General features: G+C 41.7%; 1 protein-coding gene across 1 annotated transcript; it reads right to left on the bottom strand.

Moving 5' to 3' along the window:
* Nucleotides 1-208: 208 nt before the first annotated feature.
* Nucleotides 209-24,191, bottom strand: prx (periaxin). Its single transcript, XM_037461849.2, has 9 exons — nt 23,689-24,191; nt 18,722-18,777; nt 17,962-18,069; nt 16,665-16,790; nt 16,030-16,189; nt 13,939-14,132; nt 13,352-13,602; nt 2,125-13,073; nt 209-1,465 (listed from the first exon to the last, which is right to left on the bottom strand). The coding sequence occupies exons 4-9, from the start codon at nt 16,692-16,694 to the stop codon at nt 1,173-1,175; spliced, it is 11,877 nt and encodes a 3,958-aa protein (XP_037317746.2). The 5' UTR covers nt 16,695-16,790; nt 17,962-18,069; nt 18,722-18,777; nt 23,689-24,191; the 3' UTR covers nt 209-1,172.
* Nucleotides 24,192-25,269: the final 1,078 nt, after the last annotated feature.

The raw sequence follows: 25,269 nt of genomic DNA, 5'->3' as shown, positions 1-25,269 counted from the left end.
AATGTCAAATTATTGAAGACTTTATATCAAAGCTCACTGGTGACCCGTGTGTATGAATGAAACCTAGCATACGGAAGGCGGAAACAAAGAGTGCAGGTTTTGGTGGTCCTCTTGCTCTGACGGTCAGTCTTTAGAGGACATATTTTGTTTTGTGAAAGCCTTTGTAACACATCGAGGCCCACCGGTCCGTAGCCAGCGGGTCATTGAAACAGCTTGACAGTAAGGTTTATTTGTTTTAAGAGAAAAATGTTTACACTTTTAAAAACTCTTCTCACCTATTGTTGAAGTGTTCAACAGTGACTCTGAATCCATAAATTGAGTGTCAGAGTTGAAAAAACACCTTTTTCTAGTAGTTTACAGTAAAAACATTTATATCAAAACGACTAGCAGCATGGTGGCCTACAGTAAATGATGGAGAGCAAACTGTAACCAGACGGTCACAAATTTGATCCCCTCTGCAGAAAATGAGTCCAGGGTGTCCTGCCCACTCACTGCGACTATCTCTGGGTAACAGCACCAGCTAAATGCTTAAAATATAAAACTATGGCAGTAAAGAATAATAATCTGTAATCTCAAAAAGCTCACACTTTTCTTCCAAGACACACAGTATAGGATCAGAAATTTCTTTTCCTGAATGGGGAATATGAAAATAGTTACATTGCCGATCAAATTGTGACTGCTTCAAAAAAGCCATAACATAGTTGTATTTACATACATTTTACTCTGGCCTATACTGTAGTGGTTCAAAATGTATTATCTTGAATTAATCAAGGTCAAATCCATGATGCTAATGTGAGTAAAAGACTAATTTGATTGCATTTTGAACACACAAATAACAATAACATGTTTACATTCAGAGTTCAAACTTTCAAACCAAACAAAGTCTGATGAATAATTAGGACTAAACTCAAAGAACAGAAAAAAATAATATCACATTTAAAATGCAAAAAGGAAGCATATATTACTCTGTTGCTTTATTAATGACAATATTGCTGATTGACCTAATTTCATGATTTTTCAATACATTCACGGTTAGGGTAATTCAAAAATAAATGAAAGACTTTTACTTCATCACGGTTTACCACGTTGCAGGCCGAGCATACAAGAACACTGCAACCTTACCAAAGAAAACAAGAAAATCACAAAACATTTAAGATATCATTACAGCATCCTCAGAACTTGAAGTCTGACACCTGGTGAGTTGTTGTCGTGGTTGCAGAAGATTCCCCTCCTTGCGTTTCGGATGTAACCACGTGCCGGGTGATTCTGGTGGTCTTGGTGACCATGGTAACAGTTCCCTCCTCAGCGGAGGAGACTCTGTGCTCTTCTGACATTTCCTGGGAGGTTACATCGTGCCCTGAGGTGTGGAGGCAGAAAGACCCCAAGACGTCCGCCTCACCTCCAACCTCCCCCTTCCCCTTCCGCTGGGCCTGAGGTGAACCCTCTGAGGTTATTTGGAGGAAGCCTTCAACCGGATGAAACGGAAAATCAAGTCAAGTAGAAGAGAGGAATCAAGAAGGAAAAGACAATTAGTCTTGTTTCAGCAGAGACAAAACAGGAAATTGTAGATTAATCATTTATAAAATAAACAAAAGCAAAACACTGGCCAATATGCATGACATTATAGATATGTCTGATGCATAATGAAGTGCATATTGTATTAAAATAGTTTAAAAATAGTCCGTATAAAACACACATACAAAGATTATACATAGTTATTAATAATTCTGGACAATATCTGCAATCATTCCTTCTCTGGTTCAATATATCACTTAAGGTTTTGTGGAAAAAAACAAATAAGACAAATAGAGCAGCTCAAATCAATGCAGCAACTGCTAATATATTAAGACTTTAATCTGAGTCCGAAACCTCCCACAATGCAATTGGACAACAGGTGATTAAAGAGTAACTTCACCCACATGTCTAAGCCTATTTAGCCTAATTTAGCTAGCTTGTTACAGCATAGTGAGCGTGTGTTTCATCAAATCGACAGTCCTATAATTTAGCTAACATCTGAATATGTAGTTACTCTTTAAATGGTGAAAGAAAGAAAGAAAGACTGAGTTTATCATGCAAAAAGCGCTGTTTTCAAATGACTTGTATGAGTTTTTCCTTTATTCTTACCTGTAGAGTGTGGCTTCAGCGTGAACTTAGGGACCTTGAACCAGGGGGACGACCCTCTTTCTTCAGACTCCCAGCTTTGGCTCTCAACCCCACTCCAACTCTTCACCTTTGTTGAGCTAAACTCCATGGTGGAACTAGTTGGAGATTCTGAGCTGTCCCTGTCAAGCATATCTGTTCTTGCCGGAGATGAAACCACATCCTTCGAGAGAACTTTGCTAAAACCAGCAAAGTCCATCTTGCCTGATATTACTTTAAGCTCCTTTGTATCTTCCACTTCTCCCGGCGACAAATCCTTTTTGAGTTTGAAACTAATTTCTGAGTCCGCCTCTTCTGTTGCCGTCTTACCGTACGGAGAGGTTAACTCCACCTTTGGAAGTTTGATTTTGCCACTGAATTTCCCTTTATTGTCCTCAGAGCTCATGTGAGGACTTGAACCTGAACCATCGTCTTTTAGATTGACATCAGACAATCCTGATTTGCAAGGAGAAAAAGACACGACAGCTTTATCTTTACTTTGCTTCATTTTGGGCTTCTTCACATTGACGTCCTGTTTTTCAGCCTCAACTGTTGTATCCTCTTCCAGGAGCCTTGTGGATGCAGCGGACCCATCCGCTTGTGAAGGATTCAATAAGACAAAGACAGCTTTTTTCACTTTGGGCATTTTTGGGCAATCATACTGGATATCTTGCTCATGGATATTAATTCTTCCCTCAGGATAAGAGATGGAGGGTAATTTAGGGGTCTTGATTTTCTTGCCATGTTCTCTTTGGTCCTCATCTTCATCTTGTGATGTACTGATATCAAACTCTATGTCTGGAATCCTGGGGACTTTGATTTGTGCTTCGGATGACAAGGGACCACAATCTCCTTCTGTCCCTAAATCAGCTGACGCTTGTTTCGCTGTCAAACTAACGCTTTGTAATGTAACCTTCGTCTGTGGTATGTTAATACGATCTTTATTCTCTTCATGTCCATTGTGGGATTCAACATCAACTTTGTACTCAAACCTTTCTTTATCCGTGCATTTGTGTTTGAGCTGACCACCTAACTCCTCTTTGCCACAGTTTTTGCAAATTGTTGCTTCTCCTGTTACCTCTCTGCCAGTTTTCTTCTTTGGCATCCCAATCCTGAATTTGGTTCCTTTGACTTTTGGCCCCTTTACTTTGCTGCTGGTTCCCGCTGTGTTGAGATCCAAGTCAGGTAGTTCAACTTTTTTCCTGTCCCTTTTGCCCTCTCCTCTATGAAGTCCCATATCAAGCTCCATGTCTCCTTTTGGGCCTTTGATACATTTTGTTGGCAATTTAATTTTTGGACCTTTGCACTCTCCCTCAACATGCAGAAGAGCTTCCCCATGTGCCTCTGTGTCTTGTTTAGGAATACTTTGTGTCAAATCGATGTCCAAATTTGGCAATGTGACTTGTGGCCCTTTTATTGTCTCTCCTGCCTCAATGGTTGGTATATTTATCTCTGCTGATATACTTCCCTTAGGAAGTTTAACATGTGGACCTTTGAACTGTCCCCCATCTGCCTTAGTCTCAACCTCGGGACCTTTGATTGAGGTTTTTCCTTTAGAAAGAGATATGTCCAATTTTGGCATCTTGAACTTTCCACCGTCAACCTTCAGTTCGATTTTGGGAACTTCAGGTTTTCCTTTTGGCAGTGAAAGCTCGACTGAGGGTGTTGTCATCTGTGGCATTTTAGATACACCTCCCTCAATTTCAAGGTCTGGACTCCCAAGTTTTCCTTTAGGCAGAGAGATGTCAAAATCTGGCATTTTCCAATGAGGCATTTTGAACTTTCCCCCATTACCTCCCTTCATTTCGACATCTGGACCATCAATCTTTCCTTTGGGCAAAGAAATGTCAACATCTGGTATTTTCATATGGGACGTTTCAAATTTTCCACTGTTACCTCCCTCCATTTCAACATCTGGGCCTTCAATCTTTCCTTTGGGGAGAGAAATATCAAAAGAAGGCATGTTAAGATTTGGCATCTTGAATTTTCCACCTTCTCCTTCAATTTCCATCTGTGGACCCTCAGTCTTTCCTCTTGGCAGGTTGATTTCCACATTTGGTATTTTCATATGAGGCATTTTAATTTTCCTTCCGGCACCTCCCTCCATTTCTACACTGGGACCTTCAATCTTTCCTTTGGAAAGGGAAATATCAACAGAAGGGATGTTGAAATGTGGCATGTTGAATTTTCCACCTTCTCCTTTGATTTCTATTGCTGGACCCTCAACCTTTCCTTTTGGTAGCTCCATGTCAACATCTGGCATTTTAATTTTTCTTGTGGCACCTCCCTCCATTTCAACATCTGGGCCTTCAATCTTTCCTTTGGGGAGAGAGATATCAACGTTGGGCATTTTCATGTGAGGCATTTTTAATGTCCCCCCTCCCTCTATTTCAACATCTGGACCTTCAATCTTTCCTTTGGGAAGCGAAATATCAAAAGAAGGCATGTTAATATTTGGCATCTTGAATTTTCCACCTCCTCCCTCAATCTCCATCTGTGGACCCTCAGTCTTTCCTCCTGGCAGGTTGATGTCCACATTTGTTTTTTTCATATGAGGCATTTTAAATTTCCTTCCGGCACCTCCCTCCATTTCTACACTGGGACCTTCAATCTTTCCTTTGGGAAGTGAAATATCAACAGAAGGCATGTTGAGATGTGGCATCTTAAATTTTCCACCTTCTCCTTTGATTTCTATTCCTGGACCTTCAAGTTTTCCTCTTGGTAGCTTCATGTCAACATCTGGCATTTTGAAATTTTTGGTACCTCCCTCCATTTCTACATCTGGACCTTGAATCTTCCCTTTGGGCAGAGAAATATCAATGTTGGGCATTTTCATACGAGGCATTTTGAATTCCCCTCCGGTACCTCTCTCCATTTCTACATCTGGACCTTCAATCTTCCCTTTTGGCAGAGAAATATCAATGTTGGGCATTTTCATACGAGGCATTTTGAATTCCCCTCCGGTACCTCCTTCCATTTCTACATCTGGACCTTCAATCTTCCCTTTGGGCAGAGAAATATCGATGTTGGGCATTTTCATCCGAGGCATTTTGAATTCCCCTCCGGTACCTCCCTTCATTTCTACATCTGGACCTTGAATCTTCCCTTTTGGCAGAGAAATATCGATGTTGGGCATTTTCATACGAGGCATTTTGAATTCCCCTCCGGTACCTCCCTCCATTTCTACATCTGGACCTTCAATCTTCCCTTTGGGCAGAGAAATATCGATGTTGGGCATTTTCATACGAGGCATTTTGAATTCCCTTCCGGTACCTCCCTGCATTTCTACATCTGGACCTTCAATCTTCCCTTTGGGCAGAGAAATATCGATGTTGGGCATTTTCATGTGAGGCATTTTGAATTCCCCTCCGGTACCTCCTTCCATTTCTACATCTGGACCTTGAATCTTCCCTTTGGGCAGAGATATATCGATGTTGGGCATTTTCATACGAGGCATTTTGAATTCCCTTCCGGTACCTCCCTCCATTTCTACATCTGGGCCTTCAATCTTCCCTTTTGGCAGAGAAATATCGATGTTGGGCATTTTCATGTGAGGCATTTTCAATTTACCTCCGGTACCTTCCTCCATCTCAAAATCTGGACTATTGACCTTTCCTTTCGGTAGAGATATATCAATGTTGGGCATTTTCATGTGAGGCATTTTCAATTTACCTCCGGTACCTTCCTCCATCTCAAAATCTGGACTATTGACCTTTCCTTTCGGTAGAGATATATCAATGTTGGGCATTTTCATGTGAGGCATTTTCAATTTACCTCCGGTACCTTCCTCCATCTCAAAATCTGGACTATCGACCTTTCCTTTCGGTAGAGATATATCAATGTTGGGCATTTTCATGTGAGGCATTTTCAATTTACCTCCGGTACCTTCCTCCATCTCAAAATCTGGACTATCGACCTTTCCTTTCGGTAGAGATATATCAATGTTGGGCATTTTCATGTGAGGCATTTTCAACTTACCTCCGGTACCTTCCTCCATCTCAAAATCTGGACTATCGACCTTTCCTTTCGGTAGAGATATATCAATGTTGGGCATTTTCATGTGAGGCATTTTCAATTTACCTCCGGTACCTTCCTCCATCTCAAAATCTGGACTATCGACCTTTCCTTTCGGTAGAGATATATCAATGTTGGGCATTTTCATGTGAGGCATTTTCAACTTACCTCCGGTACCTTCCTCCATCTCAAAATCTGGACTATTGACCTTTCCTTTCGGTAGAGATATATCAATGTTGGGCATTTTCATGTAAGGTATTTTGAATATCCCTCCAGTACCTCCTTCAATTTCAACATCTGGACCTCCAATCTTTCCTTTGGGAAGTGAAATATCAACAGTGGGCATGTTGAGATGCGGCATCCTAAATTTTCCACCTTCTCCTTTGACCTCTATCTCTCTGCCCTCTGTCTTTCTTCTTGGCAGAGATATGTCAACACCTGGCATCATGTCAGGCATTTCAAATAGTTTCTCTGTATCTCCCACATCTGGACTTTTGAAATCTCCTTTGGGCCGTGATACGTGACCTTCAATGTTTGCTGATTTTCCTTTAGGAAGGGACAAGTCAAGATCAGGCATCTTGATATCTGGCATCTTGAAAGTGCCTCCTACTCCATCAACCTTTTTCTGATGCTTAACCCTTGGCAATGACACATCCAGGTCTATTTTTGGAATGGAAACGTCAATAGATGGCATTTTGGGAATTGTTAGATTTCCCTCATAACTAGTAATATCAGCCTCTGAGACATCAACCTCCGCTTTGGGGAGAAGAACTTCAGTCTCTATTTGTCTTGTTGCTGGCAGGGACAGCTCAATAGATGGTATCTTAATCTCAGTTTTGGACTCAAGGTAACCACTTGGCTTTCCTACATTCTTTTCTTTTGAGCCAAACCCTGGCATGGAGACCTTTGGTAGTTTCATGGAGACATCTGGGACATGAAAGCCACCCTTACCTTCTGACTCCAGTTTAGAATCTACCTGTCCCTCCATGTGTTGACCTTTTGGTGGTGATATTTTAAACTTGGGGAATTTCACTTTGTATTTAGATTTTTTGTGTGCGCACTCAACACTGATTTCCGGTTTAGAAATGCCAAATTCACCCTTTTTCACATTGGCATCCATATCAGGACAAGATGCAGATATATCTGCATGCTTTTTAGATACACCAAATGAAGGCATTTTGATTTGAGTCTTTTTCACTTTTACGTTCCCATCAAACTCTACTGATGGCGCCCTGATATCTCCTTCCACATGTGGCTGGTTGAGGAAAACCTCCTTAGGTCCAGTTATTTTCAAATCTCCACTTTTAGACTTTCCACCAAACCTGGGAAGAGAGAAACTGGGGACTTTAAGAGAGACATCAGGTATATCAAAACTGACCCCAGAAGAAGGCCTGCCTCCCTCTGCTTTAAGAAGCTCCACTTTCACATCGTCAGACTTAGGTTTTGTGAGACCAAATTCTAGATCCACTGGAGCTGAGATGTCCACTGTCGGTAGTTTGACAGTAGGAAGTTTGAGGGAGGCACTTGCCCCATCAACATCACCTGTCTCAATGCCTGCACCTTCTGATGCTTCAGGCCCTCTTGTGTCCACTTTAAGACTTTTGTCTTTCATCCCAGAAGAAAGGCTAAGGTCAATGTTGAATTTGGGGAGATTAATGTCAAGACTTGGCATTTGGATCCCACCACCTTTTGTACCAGATAGGTCCACTTTTGGCATTTCAAACTTTCCCTTTCCAGATGGCCCTTCAATGTTGATATGTTCATCCACTTTTCCCACTGGCATTGAAATGTCAAGATTTGGCAATGCAATCTCTCCTCCCTTTATCTGTGGTCCCTCCACTTTGATGTTGCCTTCTGGCAGGTTTATCTTTGGAAGTGAATTATCAAACTTTGGTATTTTGAATTCACCTCCTTTTACCTCTTTGGGGAGTGAGAGATCAATGTCTGGCATGTTGATTTTTCCTCCCTTTGGTTGATATTTGGTATATATATCAAGTCCTTTTGCTTTTATTTTTGGAAGAGAGATATCAACAGATGGCATATGGAACTTTCCCCCCTTTCCAGCATGGCCTTCAATGTCAATATTTTCCTTTACTTTTCCTTTTGGGACTGAAATATCAACTGTTGGTATTTCCACATGGCCCTCAGGCAGATTCATCTTTGGAGGTGAAATGTTGAATTTGGCCATGTCGAATTTTCCTCCTTTTACTTTAGAACCCTCAATACTGAGGTCAGCCTTTCCTTTGTGGAGTGACAGGTCAATGTCCGGTTTGTAGATTTTTCCTCCCTTGATATCTAGGCATTTTGTTGTGACATCTACTTCTGGGAAACTCACATTTGGTAAAGACACATCAATTTCGGGCATTTTAAATTGACCCCCCTTCAACCCAGGACACTCAACATCAATGTCACCTTCAACTTGTCCTTTGGGGAGTGACATATCAAAAGTTGGCAAGTTAAACGTTCCACATTTAACATCAGGACCTTCAGGACTTAGAGACTTAATATTAGGGAGTGCAATGTCACCTTTGACATCGGGCACTTGAATATCAACATCAATTACTTTTGTTTTGATTTTGGGAATTGAGATATCCATTGAGGGCATGTGAAACTTGCCTGCTTTACCACTGTGGCCGTCAATATTGATATTCACATCTGAATTTCCTTTTGGAAGTGACATTTCAATATTTGACATTTCAATTTTTCCTTTCATATCCGGTCTTTCCACTCTAGCATCAATGTTTGGGAGACTCACTTTCGGTAAAGAACATTTTGGTATTTTGAATTTCCCTTCTCTCAACTCAGGGTCATCAACATTTCTTTCTTTCTCAACTTTTGCTTTAGGAAGTGAAATGTCAATGATTGGGATGTCCTTTCCCCCTTTGAAATCAGGACCCTCAAGGCTGATGTCTATATTGGGAGATTTCATTTTGGGAAGAGAAACATCAAGTGTTGGCTTGTTTAGTTTTCCACCTTTAACACCAGGGCCTTCAATATTTATGTCTAGACCCTTAGCTTTCATTTTAGGAAATAATATATCAACAGAGGGCATATGGAACTTTCTCCTTTTTCCAGCATGTCCTTCAATGTCTATTTTCCCTACTGGTTTTCCTTTGGGGAGTGAAATATCAATGTCTGGCATCTCAATCTTCCCTCCCTTAATGTCTGGGCTTTTAAGTTTGACATCTCCCTGTGAGAGACTCACTTCAGGCAATGATACATCAACTTTTGGCATTTTATATTCACCCCCCTTAAACTCAAGCCCCTCGACATCGAGGTAACCTGCAACGTTTCCTTCAGGGAATGATGCGTCACCTTTAAGTTCAGGTCCTTCAATATCAACGTCAATTCCTTTGGCTTTCATTTTAGGAAGAGAGATATCAACCGAGGGAATGTGAAACTTGTCTCCTTCACCCCCCTGTCCCTCAAAGTCAATGTCTCCCCTTACTTTTCCTTTTGGGAGTGAAATATCAATAGTTGGCATTTCAGCATTGCCCTCTGGCAGGTTCATTTTTGGAAGTGAAACATCAAATTTGGGCATGTTGAATTTTCCTCCTTTTACTTCCGGACCTCCAGCACTGAGGTTAGCCTTTCCTTTAAGAAGTGACAGGTCAATTTCTGGTGTGTTGAATTTTCCTCCCTTAAGGTCAGCCCCTTTTATTTTCACATCACCTTCTGGAAGACACACTTTTGGCAAAGACACGTCTAATTTAGGTATTATAAATTTACCCCCCTTAGCCTCAGGACACTCAACATTATGGTCACCGTAAACTTCTCCTTTGGGGAGGGAAATGTCAACAGTTTGAACATGTAACTTCTCTCCTTTAAGATCAGGACCATGAAGGCTGATTTCTACTTCTGGAGACTTGTTTTTAGGGAGTGAAACGTTTCCTTTGACTTCAGGTTGTTGAACATTAACATCAAATCCCTTGACTTTGATTTTAGGAAGAGAGATGTCAACTGAGGGCATGTGAAACTTGCCCCCCTTACCCAATTGGACACCCTTTACCTCAGGACCCTCAACACTGAGGTCAGCTTTTCCTTTAGGGAGTGACAGATCAATGTCTGGCATGTGGATTTTTTCTCCTTTAAATTCAGGAACGATTCCTTTTCCTTTAGGAAGTCCAATCTCAAATGAGGGTGTTTCAATATTCCCATCGTTTCCTGAGTGAATGTCAATATCAATGTTTCCATGTGCTTTTCCTTTGGGAAGTGAGAGGTCTACTTTTGGCATTTCAAATTTCAGACCTTTAACTTTTGGCCCTGGAAAACTTCCACCCCCTTCAGGGAAATTTATGGCAGGGAGCGCAGTGTCTACAGACGGCAGGTTAAATTTGCCTTCTTTCCCTTCAAAACTGATATCACCCTCTAATGTCCCTTGAGGACCTGAGACGTCAATACTCGGCATTTTCATTTCCACACGTTTGATTTCAGGTCCCTCAATGTTCATGTCACCTCGCTTTGATTTCATTTTAGGGAGAGAGAGATCAATTGAGGGCATATGAAAATGACCCCCTATACCTGTAGTTTCCAACTCACCCTCTACTTTTGCTTTTGGGAGAGAGATATCAATTGAGGGTCCCTCAGGGCCAATATTTCCTTCAGGCATCTTCATCTTTGGAAGCGATACATCAAATGTAGGCATCTTAAACTTCCCTCCTTTTCCTGTGGGTCCCTCAATGTCCATCTTACCCTCTGCTTTTCCTTTAGGAAGAGAGATCTCAATTGTTGGCAGTTCAGCTTCAATATTCATGTTACCCCCAATTGATTTGATTTTTGGTTGCGACACATCGCAAGAAGGCATCTGTAACTTTCCCTCTTTGACTCCAAGATCTTTAATCTTGACCTCACCCTGTGGTGATTTAATAGCAGGAAGAAACATGTCAACCGATGGTATGTTGAACTTTGCTCCACTTTTGACTTCAGGTCTTTCGATGTCCATCTCTCCCTGATTGGTTTTAATCTTTAGGACTGAGATGTCAGGAGTTGGCATCTTGAACCTGGCACTGCTACCAACACTGCCTTCCAGCTCTACGTTGCCCTCTATGTTTGCCTTGGGGCGTGAAATGTCAACATTTGGAAGTTCAGGGTGTTGTAGCTTCACATCTCCTTGAGGTAGTTTCATTTTTGGGAGAGAAATGTCTGAAGATGGCATGTTAAATTTATTTCCTTTTGATTCACTGCCATCAATGTTCAAATCGGCCTTGGCGTTTCCTCTGGGAACAGAGATATCAACATTAGGCACCTTGATCTTCCCCCCTTTGATTTCCGGTCCCTCCAAAACAACCTCTCCCTCAGGCAACTTCATTTTTGGAAGAGATATATCATGTGAAGGCATTTTATACTTGCCACCCTGTCCTTCAAAGTCAGCCTCACCCTTAGATTTATATTTTGGTAGAGAAATATCTACTGACGGCAGCTCAATCTTCCCTCCTTGAAGCTCTTGTCGTTGTAAGTCAACCTTTGGCCCAGATGTCCCCATCTGAGGTAGTTTGATGTCGAGTGAGGGCATCTTGAATTTCCCATTCCCCACAGATGAACCTTCTATTTCAATGTCACCCTCCATCTTTCTTTTGGGCAGTGATATATCAAGAGATGGCATCTGAAGTGTGGGCATTCCCAATTTGCCACCTTTTTCTTCAGGGCCTTCAATGTCAACTTCCATCTCTCCTGCCTTCTTTCTATGGAGGGAAATGTCAAATGATGGTGACTGAAACTTTTCTCCTTCAAATTCAGGTGTTTCAGTCTTGCCTTTGGGAAGCGTCAGGTCTACTTTGGGTAACTTGAAGCCTTCTCTTTTCATATTAACTTCAACTTCTGGTGACCGAACCTTCGGAAGAGATGTGTCGAACTCAGGCATTTTGAACTTCCCATCTCCACCAACATAATAATCCATATCTACATCACCACCTTCTGGTTTCACCTTTGGAAGAGAGATGTCTACAGAAGGCAGATGGAATTTCCTTCCTCCTTCTGGACCTTCAATATCGACTTTAGATGATCCGATGTGGGGCAATGAGATATCGACCTTCGGCAGCGAGATTTTAGGGCCTTTGAAAGTCCCCTCCACCTCATCAGGAATTCGCTGTCTAGTGTCCATTTCCAAACCAACATCTGGCACAGAGATGTCCACAGATGTTTTGATTGCTGTTTTCACAGCTCCTTCAAGCTCTGGGAGTGAGACATCCACGTCCGACTTTCTCGTCACTTTTTGTAAAGAAATATCAACACAGGGCATTTGAATAGATGCTTTTTCTGAGGGATCGAGATTAGGGATATTTGCCTCAGGGAGATCAATCTCCCCCCTCCCTTTAATTGTTACTTTTGGAGGCGTTATGTCAGCCTGAGGCAGTTTTATTCCTTTGTTTTTTATCTTGATGTCACCATCTATCTCATCAGAATGGCGTGACAGTCTAACTTTGGGCAGTTTCAACTTTGGCATTCTTAACTTTGCATCTCCTTTGCCTGCGTCTACATCCATTGTTCCCATAGATGTATCAGCTCCTCCACTGATGTTGATTTTATGAGCTTTGATTTCTGCCTTTCCCTTCACAGAGGGCACAGATGCATCAGATTTTCCTGCAGGGAGTGAAAACTCCACATCAGGTACATTAATCTGAACCCCCCCCTTTTCTATGTCCGGGTTTTTATTACCAGACAGACTGAACTCCACTGATGGTAGCTGGGTGTTCAAACCTGGAGGGTTCAGCTCTACTGATCCAGTTTCCAACCCAGAGCCTTGCTTTGTGTGTTTGTTCTTTGGAAACGTGATTCCAAATCCGTGTCCTTTTCCTTTGGTTTTCAATTTAGCTCCAGTTGTCTCAGGTGGAGAGATATTCACCCCCCCCTTGTGTCGTCCTGTGTCCACTATTCCTCCTGTGTCTTCTCCTTTGTATCCCTTTGTTTTAATATGGGGAAACCTGAGAGGAGCATGTAAAGAAACAAGGCAGTGATTAAGAAATAAATAATGACAAAAATAAATGAATTATTCAAAAATTCAAAAGAATTCTTTATAAAAGACAAAAAAACGTTTCAGATAATAATCTTTAAAAATCAGATAGTAATAGTATGCTATTACAGTATTCTTTACAGTTGTATTCTTCCCATAACCATCACACACATAATAATTGTGAATATTTTAACGTTAAGCACAAAACAAACAGTAAGTAAACACAAAACGGATTCAAACAAGGCCAACCTGATCCTCCTCTTTGCCTTCCCCAAGTCGGCTGCTCTTCCTAGCGCTACTGCTCCTTCTCCTTCAACCTTCGCGTTCTTCCTTTGTTTGAATTTGGGCAGAAAAAACTCCACATCTACGTCACTCATCTCCAGCCTGGAGGGCGTTCCCTCTACCACCAGCTCCTCTCTGCGGTTCTCCTTCAGTCTCTTCAGACCAAAACGACCACCTCTCATCTTCTTGGCCTTGAATGGCTTGCTGCCCTTCAGACTCTGAAATCCACATGAATGACAAGAGGGTCAGTCAAAGGCCTGAATAGTTATTATGTTGCTAGCTGTTATGTGCTGTCTTGATGATGTTTAATCAAATTAATAACTGAAAACTCTTAACTGTTGGACTAAATGTTTATATTAAGTATAAGCAATGGAATTTAGTAAGTTTAGTTTGCAAGTTGAAAAAACACCTCTAAAAGTAAAAGTACTTTGACTTTTAATAAGGTATTGACTAATTAAAGTCTAATTATGACAAAAAGAAAATGTGATTTGATCTAAACCAACACAATTCACTTGAGAAACGTGATACTGTAGAAATTGTTTTATTTCAATTACCATTTTGTCCATCTTGGCTTTGGGACCTTTGATCTCCACACTAGGAACTTGAGGCGCCACGTAGACCTCTGCTTCAGGGACGGTCCTCCTCAGCTGGAAGCTGACCTTATAGGGCTCCGCACATTGAAGGATTTTCAGAGCATCTTCATACTTCACGTTTTCAAAGTAGACCTTGGCACTCAGCAGCTGGTCCCCTTCAGACAGAGAGATTTATCAATGCACATATCCAGTGTTGTAATCTGTCATTTTTGAAACTGGGTGTTGGGATAAAAATTTAAGTTAAAAAAAGGAAATCTGATGAATATGTGCTACCCTATATTTAGAATGGCAGTGTGTTAGTGTCCTGCATCCAGTATTGAGTTAGATAGCAAAAACACTGCATTCATTAAGATGTATCATAACAAGCACCACTGGTGTTAACTAATTAACTTTATTCAAATATAATCCTTTTTACCTCAATGCATGCATTTGATAGCTTTTGTTATTTTGTGGATTAACATGCAGGGAAAACCAGAGAGGATAGCAGAAAACTGCTTTTGAACCTGACGTAAACGCAATCTTTAAAATAACTACTCAAGTACAAATATCTGCTGAAAAATCTTGAAAAGCGGCACACTGTTGGCTTGCCCCGTCTTCATTCATATCATATAGATATTATTGACATTGACCTCAGACGGTCTGCAGTTTCACAAGGCTGTGTATTATTATTATTATTATCATTAATTATTGAAGTTAAGTGACACTTTTTTCTTGTTGTTACACCGGGAAAGAAACAAGGGTCTCCTGGCTGAAAGACTAGACTAGGTGATATCCTGGTTAAACTGAGACTGTCTATAAGAATGTAATCATACTGAATGGAAAACCATTGTAGCACCCACAAAGATCTGCCTTAATAAAGTATTAAAAAGTTATTTATCTAGTAGATAGACACACTTCTTATAGTCATTTTGAAATATAATAAGACTATGGCAACGGTTATTGTTATTATTAAGAAATATGAGGAAAAACTGAAAACGTATAATGAAAGTAAAAATATGAAATGACTCTTTTAGATTGATTAGGAATTGATGTTGTGATATTAAGTCATTGTCAATTAAATATAGGTGTGTTGACTTGTACCCAAGGAGCACCATCCGTGGTTGAATTGTCCTCACAAAGGAAAAAGTATGTTTGCTACTGTCTGTCTGTTCACTGCCCCTCTGTGGTAACAAGGAAGAACTGCAACACTGTCTTCATTTGTTGATAGCACACATACAGGTAATACTATAACACCTTATTGTGCGACTATAGCAAATAATAACAGTAACATCATTGTTATTGGTGAGACGTTACTTTAACGTTATTTTAATGAGAGCTTTTTGCTCTGGCCGTCGTGCTAATGAACGGTTGAAATGGTTCGAGGCACATGATTTTTATTTTACTCCCCCCATTCGTCAGAAACTACATCATATTAAAGCATCAAATCAAACATGGTTAGATAAACTCTTCCGGCATTACTTTCCAAAGTAAAACTATCAAACCAAATTGAAAAAAATATCTGACAATCAAACACTATAGCTTGAGACTATAATCACAAATAAAAACATTTATTTAGAATTTTATTATAATTATTTGGATTTATCAATACAGTTAATCCCAGTGCACAAATAATATTGGTATGACTAGTATTCCTAAATATTATATTCTTAATATCTAACAATACTACATTGATGATTTGTTTTGGTGGAGCTCGAGAGCTCGAGAGTTCACCAGAGCTCTTGGCAGTGTGCTTTCATGTTGAAGCACCGAGTATCTGCCCTGCAGGTTTCCCTGCTTAACTTTATAAGCATTAATAAGCATTATTATGACAGGCCACCTGTTATTTTTGTATTTTTGTGTAAAAAATGTCCTGTTTGTAAATTTTTTCTCTTTAGTATTTAGTATAATTTGCAATTATAATATGTACTAAATGCAAAAAACTGTGTGATAACAAAAAAAGAAACAAAACTAATTTAAATATGCAACAGGTTAATAATAATGAAAATCTACATGAAAACAAGTTTTAAGATAACAAAAAGGAGACTTAAGTGAGGCGGATGTGACCATAGGTACCTTCCTGTAGACTCAGATGCTTGGCGGCTGGTGAGTCTCTGAGGACGTCTTTCACAAAGATGCCTCGCTGTCCTCCACCAGTCACACTGTAGCCGCTGGCTCCGGCCTCCGCCTCCGTCTCCACCACAATTTCCACGGATTGAGTGGCTTCCTCCACACACTTAAGATCAGGCCCAAGATCAACATTATAGTAAATGTATTATGTATTCCATTGCATTTTTTATCAACCAAACTCTAGTCAGCATTTCTCATCAGCAGAACATGTTTAGTTATTTTAAAAGTTCATTCACCGGTCTTAAGTGAAACATTAAACATTACAAGATTTGTCTGAATTATAAGTGAAGAATTTAAAACATTCTTCTGATCCAGAAAAAAACAAATAAAAAAATGACAAAATTATCACCGTGTACAAAATTGATTGATTGATTAGCTGTCACTGAGGAAAGGTCACTCTGTTCTTGGATTACATCCACTTAGTCCACTGAATGAACGAAGGAACCCACCCAAACCATAAAAGGAAAAAAGTGAACCTTATGAACAAGTTGAGTGTGCGTTATCTCCAAATGCTCATCAACCACTGATAATAACTAAAGTTATTTCTTTCTTTATATGAACCGCTCATCCGACTTGCTTACTGTCTTTTGGTCTGTGGGCTCTGAGTCCATCTCGGCCTGGGCCAGTTGGCAGGTGGACTCTCTCAGATGACTTCTCTTCTTACTCAACACTTGTTTCAGCTCTGCATGAAGCTTCTCCTTCTGCACCTGCACACAACACACACCTTAATTCAAATAAATAGTCAATTTACAGTGCGTTGTTACTCTCAAAAGCCTCGCAAATATTCAGAGATATTTGTAATATCATTAACTTTAACATGTAATGTGATTAAAGTGTCCGCAGTATTTAACTAACAGAAACATTAATAGGGTGGTGTAATATGTCAACAGGAGTAACTCTGTTAATGTTTAGTATATGTTTTACACTTTTGCCTTTCAGGTACACTGAAATTTCTGTTGAAACTTCACAAGTGCTAACGTGCAACTTTTTAGTGATTGTTGGTCATAATGTTTTTGGCACCTGCAGCTGCTTTCAGATCTGCCACATTGGGACACTTTTTGTCGCCCACCCGAGTCCAGCAGCTGGCGCTCACCTGCTCCCCCCGTGAAAAGGCTGCGACTGGCATTCGTGCTGAGCTCGGAGAACTGAAAGCTTGTTTATGTGCTGGACAATGACCTCAGCAGAGCGAGCCTGGACTATTGTGATCCGGTTTGTATGGGTCTGCCTGGTGGCTCCAGGGGTCATGATGTCAGTCCCAATGCAGGTTATTGCAGACAGCTGTCACGCCCCTCGCCACTAGAAAAGGAGGTTTTCTAAAGGGTGACTTGAGCTTGGACCGCCAGAATGGAAGCAAGTAGTAGCATTTGAAAGTATAGCTACTGGCAGCAGCCGGTTAACTTAGCTTCACATTTAGACATCATCCAAAATGGCTCACTTTGCCTCTCAAAGCACTTTTTCAATAAAGAAAGACTGACAATTTGGAATCAGTCGGCGATAACCCAGAAAGTGAGAAAGATTAGAATGCAGTTAACATTATATTTGCAGCTAAATGGTGTCAATCATTATCAAACCCATTTGGGAGTAGTCCATCAGAGAGCATGTATCATTTGACGGATTATCAAAAAACCTGTGGGCAATGGTTTTAAGTCCCTAAATTATAAATGATTTCTTTAAAAAGGCACACAAGTTTTCTTATGACTTAGGCTGTTCTTACCGGCGTGTTTCCCCTGCTACTACATGTTCAACCTACACTCTACTACACCCCTTTATGGGCACACTAACATCACTGCAGAGGCATGCATGTGTATGCATGTTCGCTGGTGTGTGTGTGTGTGTGTGGAGTAGTGTTTTATTTCATGTAGGTTGAGTGTGTCTCACCACTCTCTCGGGGCTCTCCTGTTCGTCTGCAGAGCCGCTGTGGTGCGGGTTGCGTTGTTGGGCGGTGGGGGATCTGTTAGAGGGGGGCGACCGCCTCTTGTCTTTCACCTGCCCCGCAGAGAACACGGCGATAAGTCAAATTTAGAAACATTCAATGGGGTTTTAACCTTTAACTAACAAGATAATTCGTTACTTCGGCAAGTAGCTTCAGAGAATTTATTTTACAGCCCCCCCTAACATTCTGGGCCCAACTAATATTGTTACTGCATTCTCCACAGTTTCTCTGCTGGATTTCCATCTTTCCTTTTACCTCTAACCTCCTATCTGGCGGAAACTCGTCATGTCCCAACCTCCCATATCTCCTTCCTCCAATGGTTCTTAAAACCTTGCTGGAAAATCTTGCAAAAACATCCTGTCTTAGAGGTTCACCTGTTGCCAGGCGGCTGTGACCTCCGACCCTTATCCACCACACGTTTCCCAAAGCAAATGAGGAGCTAAATAATGGAAATTCATTATGGAGAACCAAATGCCTAATTTTTAAACCTGAAACATCACGTGAATATCACAAAACACAATTGCTGTGCAAACACACACACATGAATAAAAAACAAATGCACAACTCTGCATAAGGTGTAATACTGGACTAAATTTGAAATAATAATAATAAATACATAATAAAACATGGATTCTCAGCTTCTCAGGGATGTGGACCGGTTGGTTTGTGTACTTCACATGCAGAAAGACGTCTGTGTGCACTTACGGCTTCATCTCTGGTCTGGGTGAAAACATGGCTGTCCTCTTGGTCTCTGTCAGAGTCTGAAACAGAGAAAATGAAGGCATTCAGGTTACTGTGCTTCATTTGTAATAGCTAAATGTTAATATCGATATGATTCTACCTTTGAAACAATGTCTCTGATGGTTTGTTATATTGAATCATTGTTATACCTCTAAAAGAAAATTAAATAAAAAAGGTTGTAAATATAAAGTTCTGGATGTGCCCCACTTCTACTGCATCGTTTATTGATGGAGTCAATCTAAAATGCCCCTTTTCACACTTTCAATACCTTTTCTTTGATGGGACATTTGATACGCTCTACTGTAAACGCAGGACGACGCTGTTTGCCGCTGACATGTCATCTAAACAGTATCACCTGACAGTAACTCAGGAGCATTCCTAAGGTGTGTCCATGACCTGCTTAGACCTTGGCTATCGTGACATGGGCTGTGGAGCCGGAGCATCGGGGGCAGCGCTCTTTAGATTCTTTCCACAGTCTTGGAGCACTGGCTACCCGAGCCCAAACCATCCAAAGTCTCTACTTTTAGGAAACCAGTGGTACCCATGGTACACACAATAGCCACTGCCTCTCATTCCAAACATGTAGCACAAACCTTTCTGAGCTGTCTATGAGTTTTACTTTCCCATCGCTCACAGTCCTGCCTTCAACTGCTTCAGCTCAGCTAAGTGAGCATAAGGGAGAAAACCCATCCAAGTGTAGATTGCCAGCATTCATGTCATGCCCCGGCGGGTGGGTCTGAGGTGTCTGGTGTCCAGCAGCTCACAGGAGCACATGACACACATTCATTCTGCTCGGCCGTCAGTGGATCGGTCACTGCATGGAATAGAACATGTTTTGTACACAAAGTGACACACTCTTAAGTGATGAGAACGGAGACATCAAAAAGCCCCTGGTAGATCACTAACTGAGTGGGATATGTCGGTAGGTCCCTCCTCCCGAGCTCATCGTGGGGGGCTCGCCAATTTCGCTTCACCACTTTAAACACAATCATTTAATGTGAACCTTGACTCTAGCCCGAAGCTCTACATGTGGACACTGACTACACGCATCGCTATATCATTTGGTTCAAACAGAGATGTTCAACAAGCTGTGTTGAGACTTTCCAACCACTGTCTTTCTGCTGAGTGACTAGAATTCCATCACTGCGGCAGCAGCAGGTGCAACCGTACAAATGACCTGAGAGTGGCAGCCAATCATCCCGGCTGCATGGGTTTCACTGACCTACAGTAAACTCAACTCAGTAAATTTGTATCCACGAAAAGCAACATTGTTAGTTATCAAAGTGATAGTTAATATAAAAAAATCTGAACAAAAGGTCTCTTTAGATGATTTCAGTTGAAGTGGGAATAGGATTATTAGCAAAGGGTTGGACTTGAGCACCTGACAGCAGCTTTAAACTGTAGCTCTGTGTGACGGAGGGACGGCAGCAGGTGGTTGACGGGGCACTCCCTGAACGAGTGAAGGAATGGAGGAATGGAGGAATGGGGGAGGAGGAGGTGAACATTTGAAATGCCTCTCTGCCCAGTCTTTTTATAGATGAGACACACATCTGCAGGCCTCCACGCGGCTGACGACTGCTTCAATCCACATCTAGTAGAATATGTAAAAGTGAGATTCTGAATCTCCACCACAGGAAACTTAATGAAAATGCTGGTTTCATCAAACTGCAGGTTTCATCAAACTTTAATGGTGTGGGATACAGAAACAATTTTCTTTGACACCTAGTCCTATAACTTGCACCACCAGTAAGTCAAAGTAAATTGTTAAAGCCTTTAAACGTATGCTTTAAAAAAAATCTTTCATCAATTTATCCAGAATGAAAATAATAATTTATTTTTATAAAAAGCCTTGTGTGTGTTAAGGTCCACACAATCACGCCCTGTTTCACCGGTAAGCTCCCATATTATCTATCTATCCACCTATTGACCCTTTAAAAAGTTGACGCCTGGGGATGTGACTGTGATTTATTTGTGGACGGAATTATCAGCAGAGGCCAGATATAAACCAGGTTTTCTCCTCATGTACCCACATGAGATTACACACAAATAAACACACACAACACTTTTTTTTTTTACAATTGGTGGCAGTCTGAGTACAAAACACAAGCTGTATTGGGTCTAATTTTAGGACAATTGCAAGACCGGAGGAGGGAAAACTGTTTCTTTTCTAGAGACCAGACAGGATGAAAACACAAATCTTAAATCTTAAACGAATTCATTGTAAATTGTTTCTTCCACACTTCCTTAGAACTGTATACATATTAATTCATCTGCCAAACATGCAGAATGTATGTGCATTCACATGCACAGAGCCCAAAGGAAGGATTCATTCTTAATGGGTGACAATATTTATTCCCTGCAAGAGAAGAATGCAACAGGACCATGATGTTTAAGGAGCAGGATCCAAAATACAGATGTGAATGAATGGGAGTCATGGGACAACGGGGCGCCAGAGAGCCGGCGGAGAAAATATAGGCTGAATGTTAAAAAAAAGAGCCAAACTCAAACTAGTTAAAGGATGCGTTCATGAGATGGCTTTTATTTTTTGGTGGGAAAAACATTTAAGCAGGAAATGACTTTGTCAATAAAAAATGTACAAATTAAGCACCTTTAACTCATCATCATGATCATTATCAACATGTCTCGAGCATGAATAAATACTAAGCACATGTTGACAGTGGGGAGGAAACATAAACACCAAAAGGTAGTATCCAAGATAGATTATTGTTAACGCTTTAGGTCACCCAAACTATTTCTGTCATTAACCCATTATTATTATTATTAAACCAGAGACAGCTGTGGTGTTATTTGGGGAGGTTCTGTGGTTTCAGCCTCCACCTTGAAATTGAAAAGAATTTCCCCTCTGTCAACAGCTATTATGAGGGACTTTTTAATAGTTGCTGCAGGATTGAACTGTTTACAGTCACGCCTGTGTTATTCAAGCTAACAAAGACATGTTTCTGGAGAAACAGTCCACAGGCTAAACATTAGTCAGATCCACTGAAGGTCAGTTTACTTACCATGAGGAGTGCTACTCAGCATGTGAAAACGGCCACATGATGTTTTGACACTTTTAATGGATGTGTTTGCATGATGGAAGAAATGGACAATATTTCATGGTTTATTTGTGTGAACCTATGGTGCATGCTCACACCAACTTTTAAGAAGGGCTTGCTTTAGATAAAAGTGTCCACCAAACAGTACAAGATTAGTAAGATAGATCAAAACATGTCTCCTGGCCATTTGAGACATCAGACAAGCCCAGACACACCCGCTGGCGTTGGGCTCTGGACAGGAAATGCCTCCGAACAAACAGGAAACAGAGATCTTCTTGACCGATACATTGGGCTCATGGGGAGTGACATCACAGGATCATTTTAGGATCACAAAACGTACCACAACGATTTACTTTTCTCAACTCAATACATTTCATTTCAATGAATTTACATCTCAGATATTAACTGCTATTTGTTTACAGGAGTCTTCCTTCCTGAAAAGTTGCCCTGTCTTGTCTGTGTATACCCTGGGGGAAGTTCACCCGTGTGCACGTCAAGCATCGTTTCCTCTCCAGGCGTCCCTCCTGAACTGCTCGATGGAGTCTTCCCCCTACTTCCTGGTCTAAAAATCAACTACACCCACAACGGCAACTACCTCCACCCAACGTCTGTCGCCAGGAAACAGCTATCATCGTCCATCATTTCTGTTTTGACGGCCGCTACTCTCAGGCCATCGCTCATATCGGACCTGCTGCTTTCGACCCTCCCAAACATCTTCCTGCAACATGTCATCTCAAAATACTACTTGTACGTCTACCAGAGTGTCCACAACAACAAAGTGGAACATGAGTTTGACAACGACGACTTTATTTGCAGCATCGGACCTGTGATCCCGCTGACAGTCGGTACAGACAGAATTAGAGGAGAGTTCAGTTACCGGCTTTCGGCTGACAAGTTGGAGTGAAGAGCTGTTTGGCACTTACCATACTATGACAGCTAGACAACAACTTATCAAAGCATCCTGTAAAACGTTGAGACGTTTGCTTAAATCTCCCCTGTACCCCTTTAGGCCAACAAACATACCCGGCCAGTTGAGCTGCAGTGTGTGCGTGTGTATGTTTGTGTGTGTGTGTGTGTGTGTGGGGGGGGGGTTTAACAGATCCTGTGACCATCACACTGCAGCTGTTGCGGGTGTGTAACATTCAGACAGGGGTTATTTGAAATGAGCGGGTACTGACACAGCTCTGTCCACTCTGCAGGAGGCCACTTCTACTTCTAGTTTATTCACAATATTATCATGAGTTCAGGTGCTTTCCTCTAAACTTTGTGGTCCTTGCAGTGTTGTCCTGCGTTGAGTGGGTTGGGGGGCGGCACTCACCAGGCATACATAAAGTTTTAAATAAATGCTACGAATACTTTTAAGCGTTATTTGACCCGGGTCACGTTACAAAACACTCTTATACACTTTGAGACATAGTGGCATGCCACACAATAATAGAGTGAATACTCATGTTTGTAACCGGCAACTGGCATGTTGGAATAAACACAAGCGGCAGCTGTCTTACTAAAACTGTCTTTGGGTTTTAAACAGCGCGCTATTGTTTTGCTCTCCCAATGTCAGCGATGTGAGCTCTGCAGGCTGCCACGTTAAGTGTTCTGCAGGCTGCCCAGCAGCTCCCTATGCTCCTCAGAGTAACATTTCCAAACAGAGAAGGAAAAAAAAGTAGTTTCTCAGGCTGATTCAAAAGTATATGCACAGCACCCAGAGCAACAGAGGCATGGCATCCTGAAGATGCGTAAATAGCGCTGCCACTCCAGAAAGTGATGAAAGCCATCAGTCCCCTTTTTAATCACCTGCGTCCCTCTTTGCACACAGCAAAGCTGCAAAGGCCTTTCTCGTGAGACACTTCATTCAAGCACATCCATCCGGCCTACCTTAATTCTCAGAGCTCAGCGTGCCTCCTGCTGCGCTTCAAAAGGTGACAGACCTCCACTTGCGGAGCCTTAAATCTCAGCCTGTCGCTCTCTCTTCTTCTCTTCCTTCAGACTTCCTCTCCCACACATCTGCTTCCTGTCTGTCCTCAGCTTCTCCGCTTTGCTTGTTCTTCTTGGTATTTTGTTTTTAATGTTCCCCCCCCCCCCTTTGCCCCTTTTCACCAGCCAGCCTGTTGGTCCCCTCACTGAAGCCTTGCTCCTGTCCCGAGTCCATGGCATCTCCAGGAGGGATGCATACAGCTGCCTGATTGGCCCGAAAGGGAAGAGAGATGCCCCCATATTAGGGCAGCGAAAGGCGGGACTGCAGGACCATGATAAAGGAGGGAGGGAGAAGGAGATAACAAAGTTTGTGACATACTAGACTCTCTGTCTGAGTGGCGAGACCACTGGCTGTTTCTCTCCTGTCCTCTCGAACGCCTGCAGCATTCCTCAACAATAAACTTTGCTCTGCTCTGCTTTTAGGTGGCTTGAATGATCTCATGTCAAATTGTACTGCTCTAAAACCTACCGGCACATTGATTTGAAACAAACTGAGGCCCCCCCCCCTGTACCTGCAGATGATTTGTAGTAAACCAACTGGTTGTTAAGCTAAAGTCCCTACCGACGCAGAGGGACTTAAAAGTCCCTCACTTCCCCCATGAGAGCGAGACCCCTAAGATGGAAGAGACTCAAAATGTAATTATTTCTGCATTTCCCCAATACCCAGAATAAAATGATTCATTAACAACTTGAAACAATTAACCATTCGGATTGTCACTGCACTAAAAGAAAAGGCAATCAAAAACATCACAGGCTCTGCACACTCGTGCCGATTCCACTGAATCTGTTCCTAACGAGAGACAGATGGTGACGCAGTATTTTGCTCAGTATTTTTCTACTTGTAGAGACAAAGTAATCAAATGTCACCAATATAAAACACAAACATCAGCTGCTCAATCAAATTCATGGATTCCCGAACACTACTGACACCCATAGTACACCAGCACAGGCATTCGCACTGAAGCGCTACCTCTTCTCTGGACTGTGTGTTGGTACAAACACAAACTGCACGGGATTGACAACTCACAGCTGGACAACCTCCAACTTTGAATAATCTTATTGGTTGACAAAATCCGTTGCACTGGCATTATTCTCAGTCTCATATCCCCATCAGGGCGGCACGGAGGTGTAGTGGTTAGCACCATCAGAACAGGGTTCTTTCCATGTACTCCGGCTTCCTCCCACAGTCCAAAGACGTGTCGTGGGGGATCAGGTTCATGATGACTCTAAATTGCCTATAGGTGTGTGAATGGCCGCGTGAAATGTTGTGTGTCACTGTGTCAGCCCTGCGATTGACTAGCAACCAATCCAGGGTGACTCCAGCCCCACACAACCCTGTATGAAGGATAAGTGGCTTTGAAGATGACTGACTCCATGATGATGATGATGATGATGTGGTCTGGGCTGTGCCCCTCCCACCAATTGACTGGCACAGCTGGAAGGCATTTCACTAATCAAGCTCCAGGCTTTATATTCTCCGGC

The sequence above is a fragment of the Pungitius pungitius genome, chromosome 3 (genome assembly GCF_949316345.1).
Source record: "Pungitius pungitius chromosome 3, fPunPun2.1, whole genome shotgun sequence".
In the NCBI taxonomy this organism is placed as follows: Eukaryota; Metazoa; Chordata; class Actinopteri; order Perciformes; family Gasterosteidae; genus Pungitius; species Pungitius pungitius.
Note: the sequence above shows the minus strand (reverse complement) of the source record. Positions and strands in the feature narration are given on the sequence as shown.

Excerpts from the sequence above, each read along its gene's own strand:
- prx (XM_037461849.2), bottom strand. The coding sequence starts at position 16,694 with ATGGACTCAGAGCCCACAGACCAAAAGACA. Across the intron at positions 16,190-16,664 it reads AGCCCACAGACCAAAAGACA|TGTGTGGAGGAAGCCACTCA; the intron begins GTAAGCAAGTCG and ends CCTGATCTTAAG. Across the intron at positions 1,466-2,124 it reads GCTGAAGCCACACTCTACAG|GCTTCCTCCAAATAACCTCA; the intron begins GTAAGAATAAAG and ends ATCCGGTTGAAG.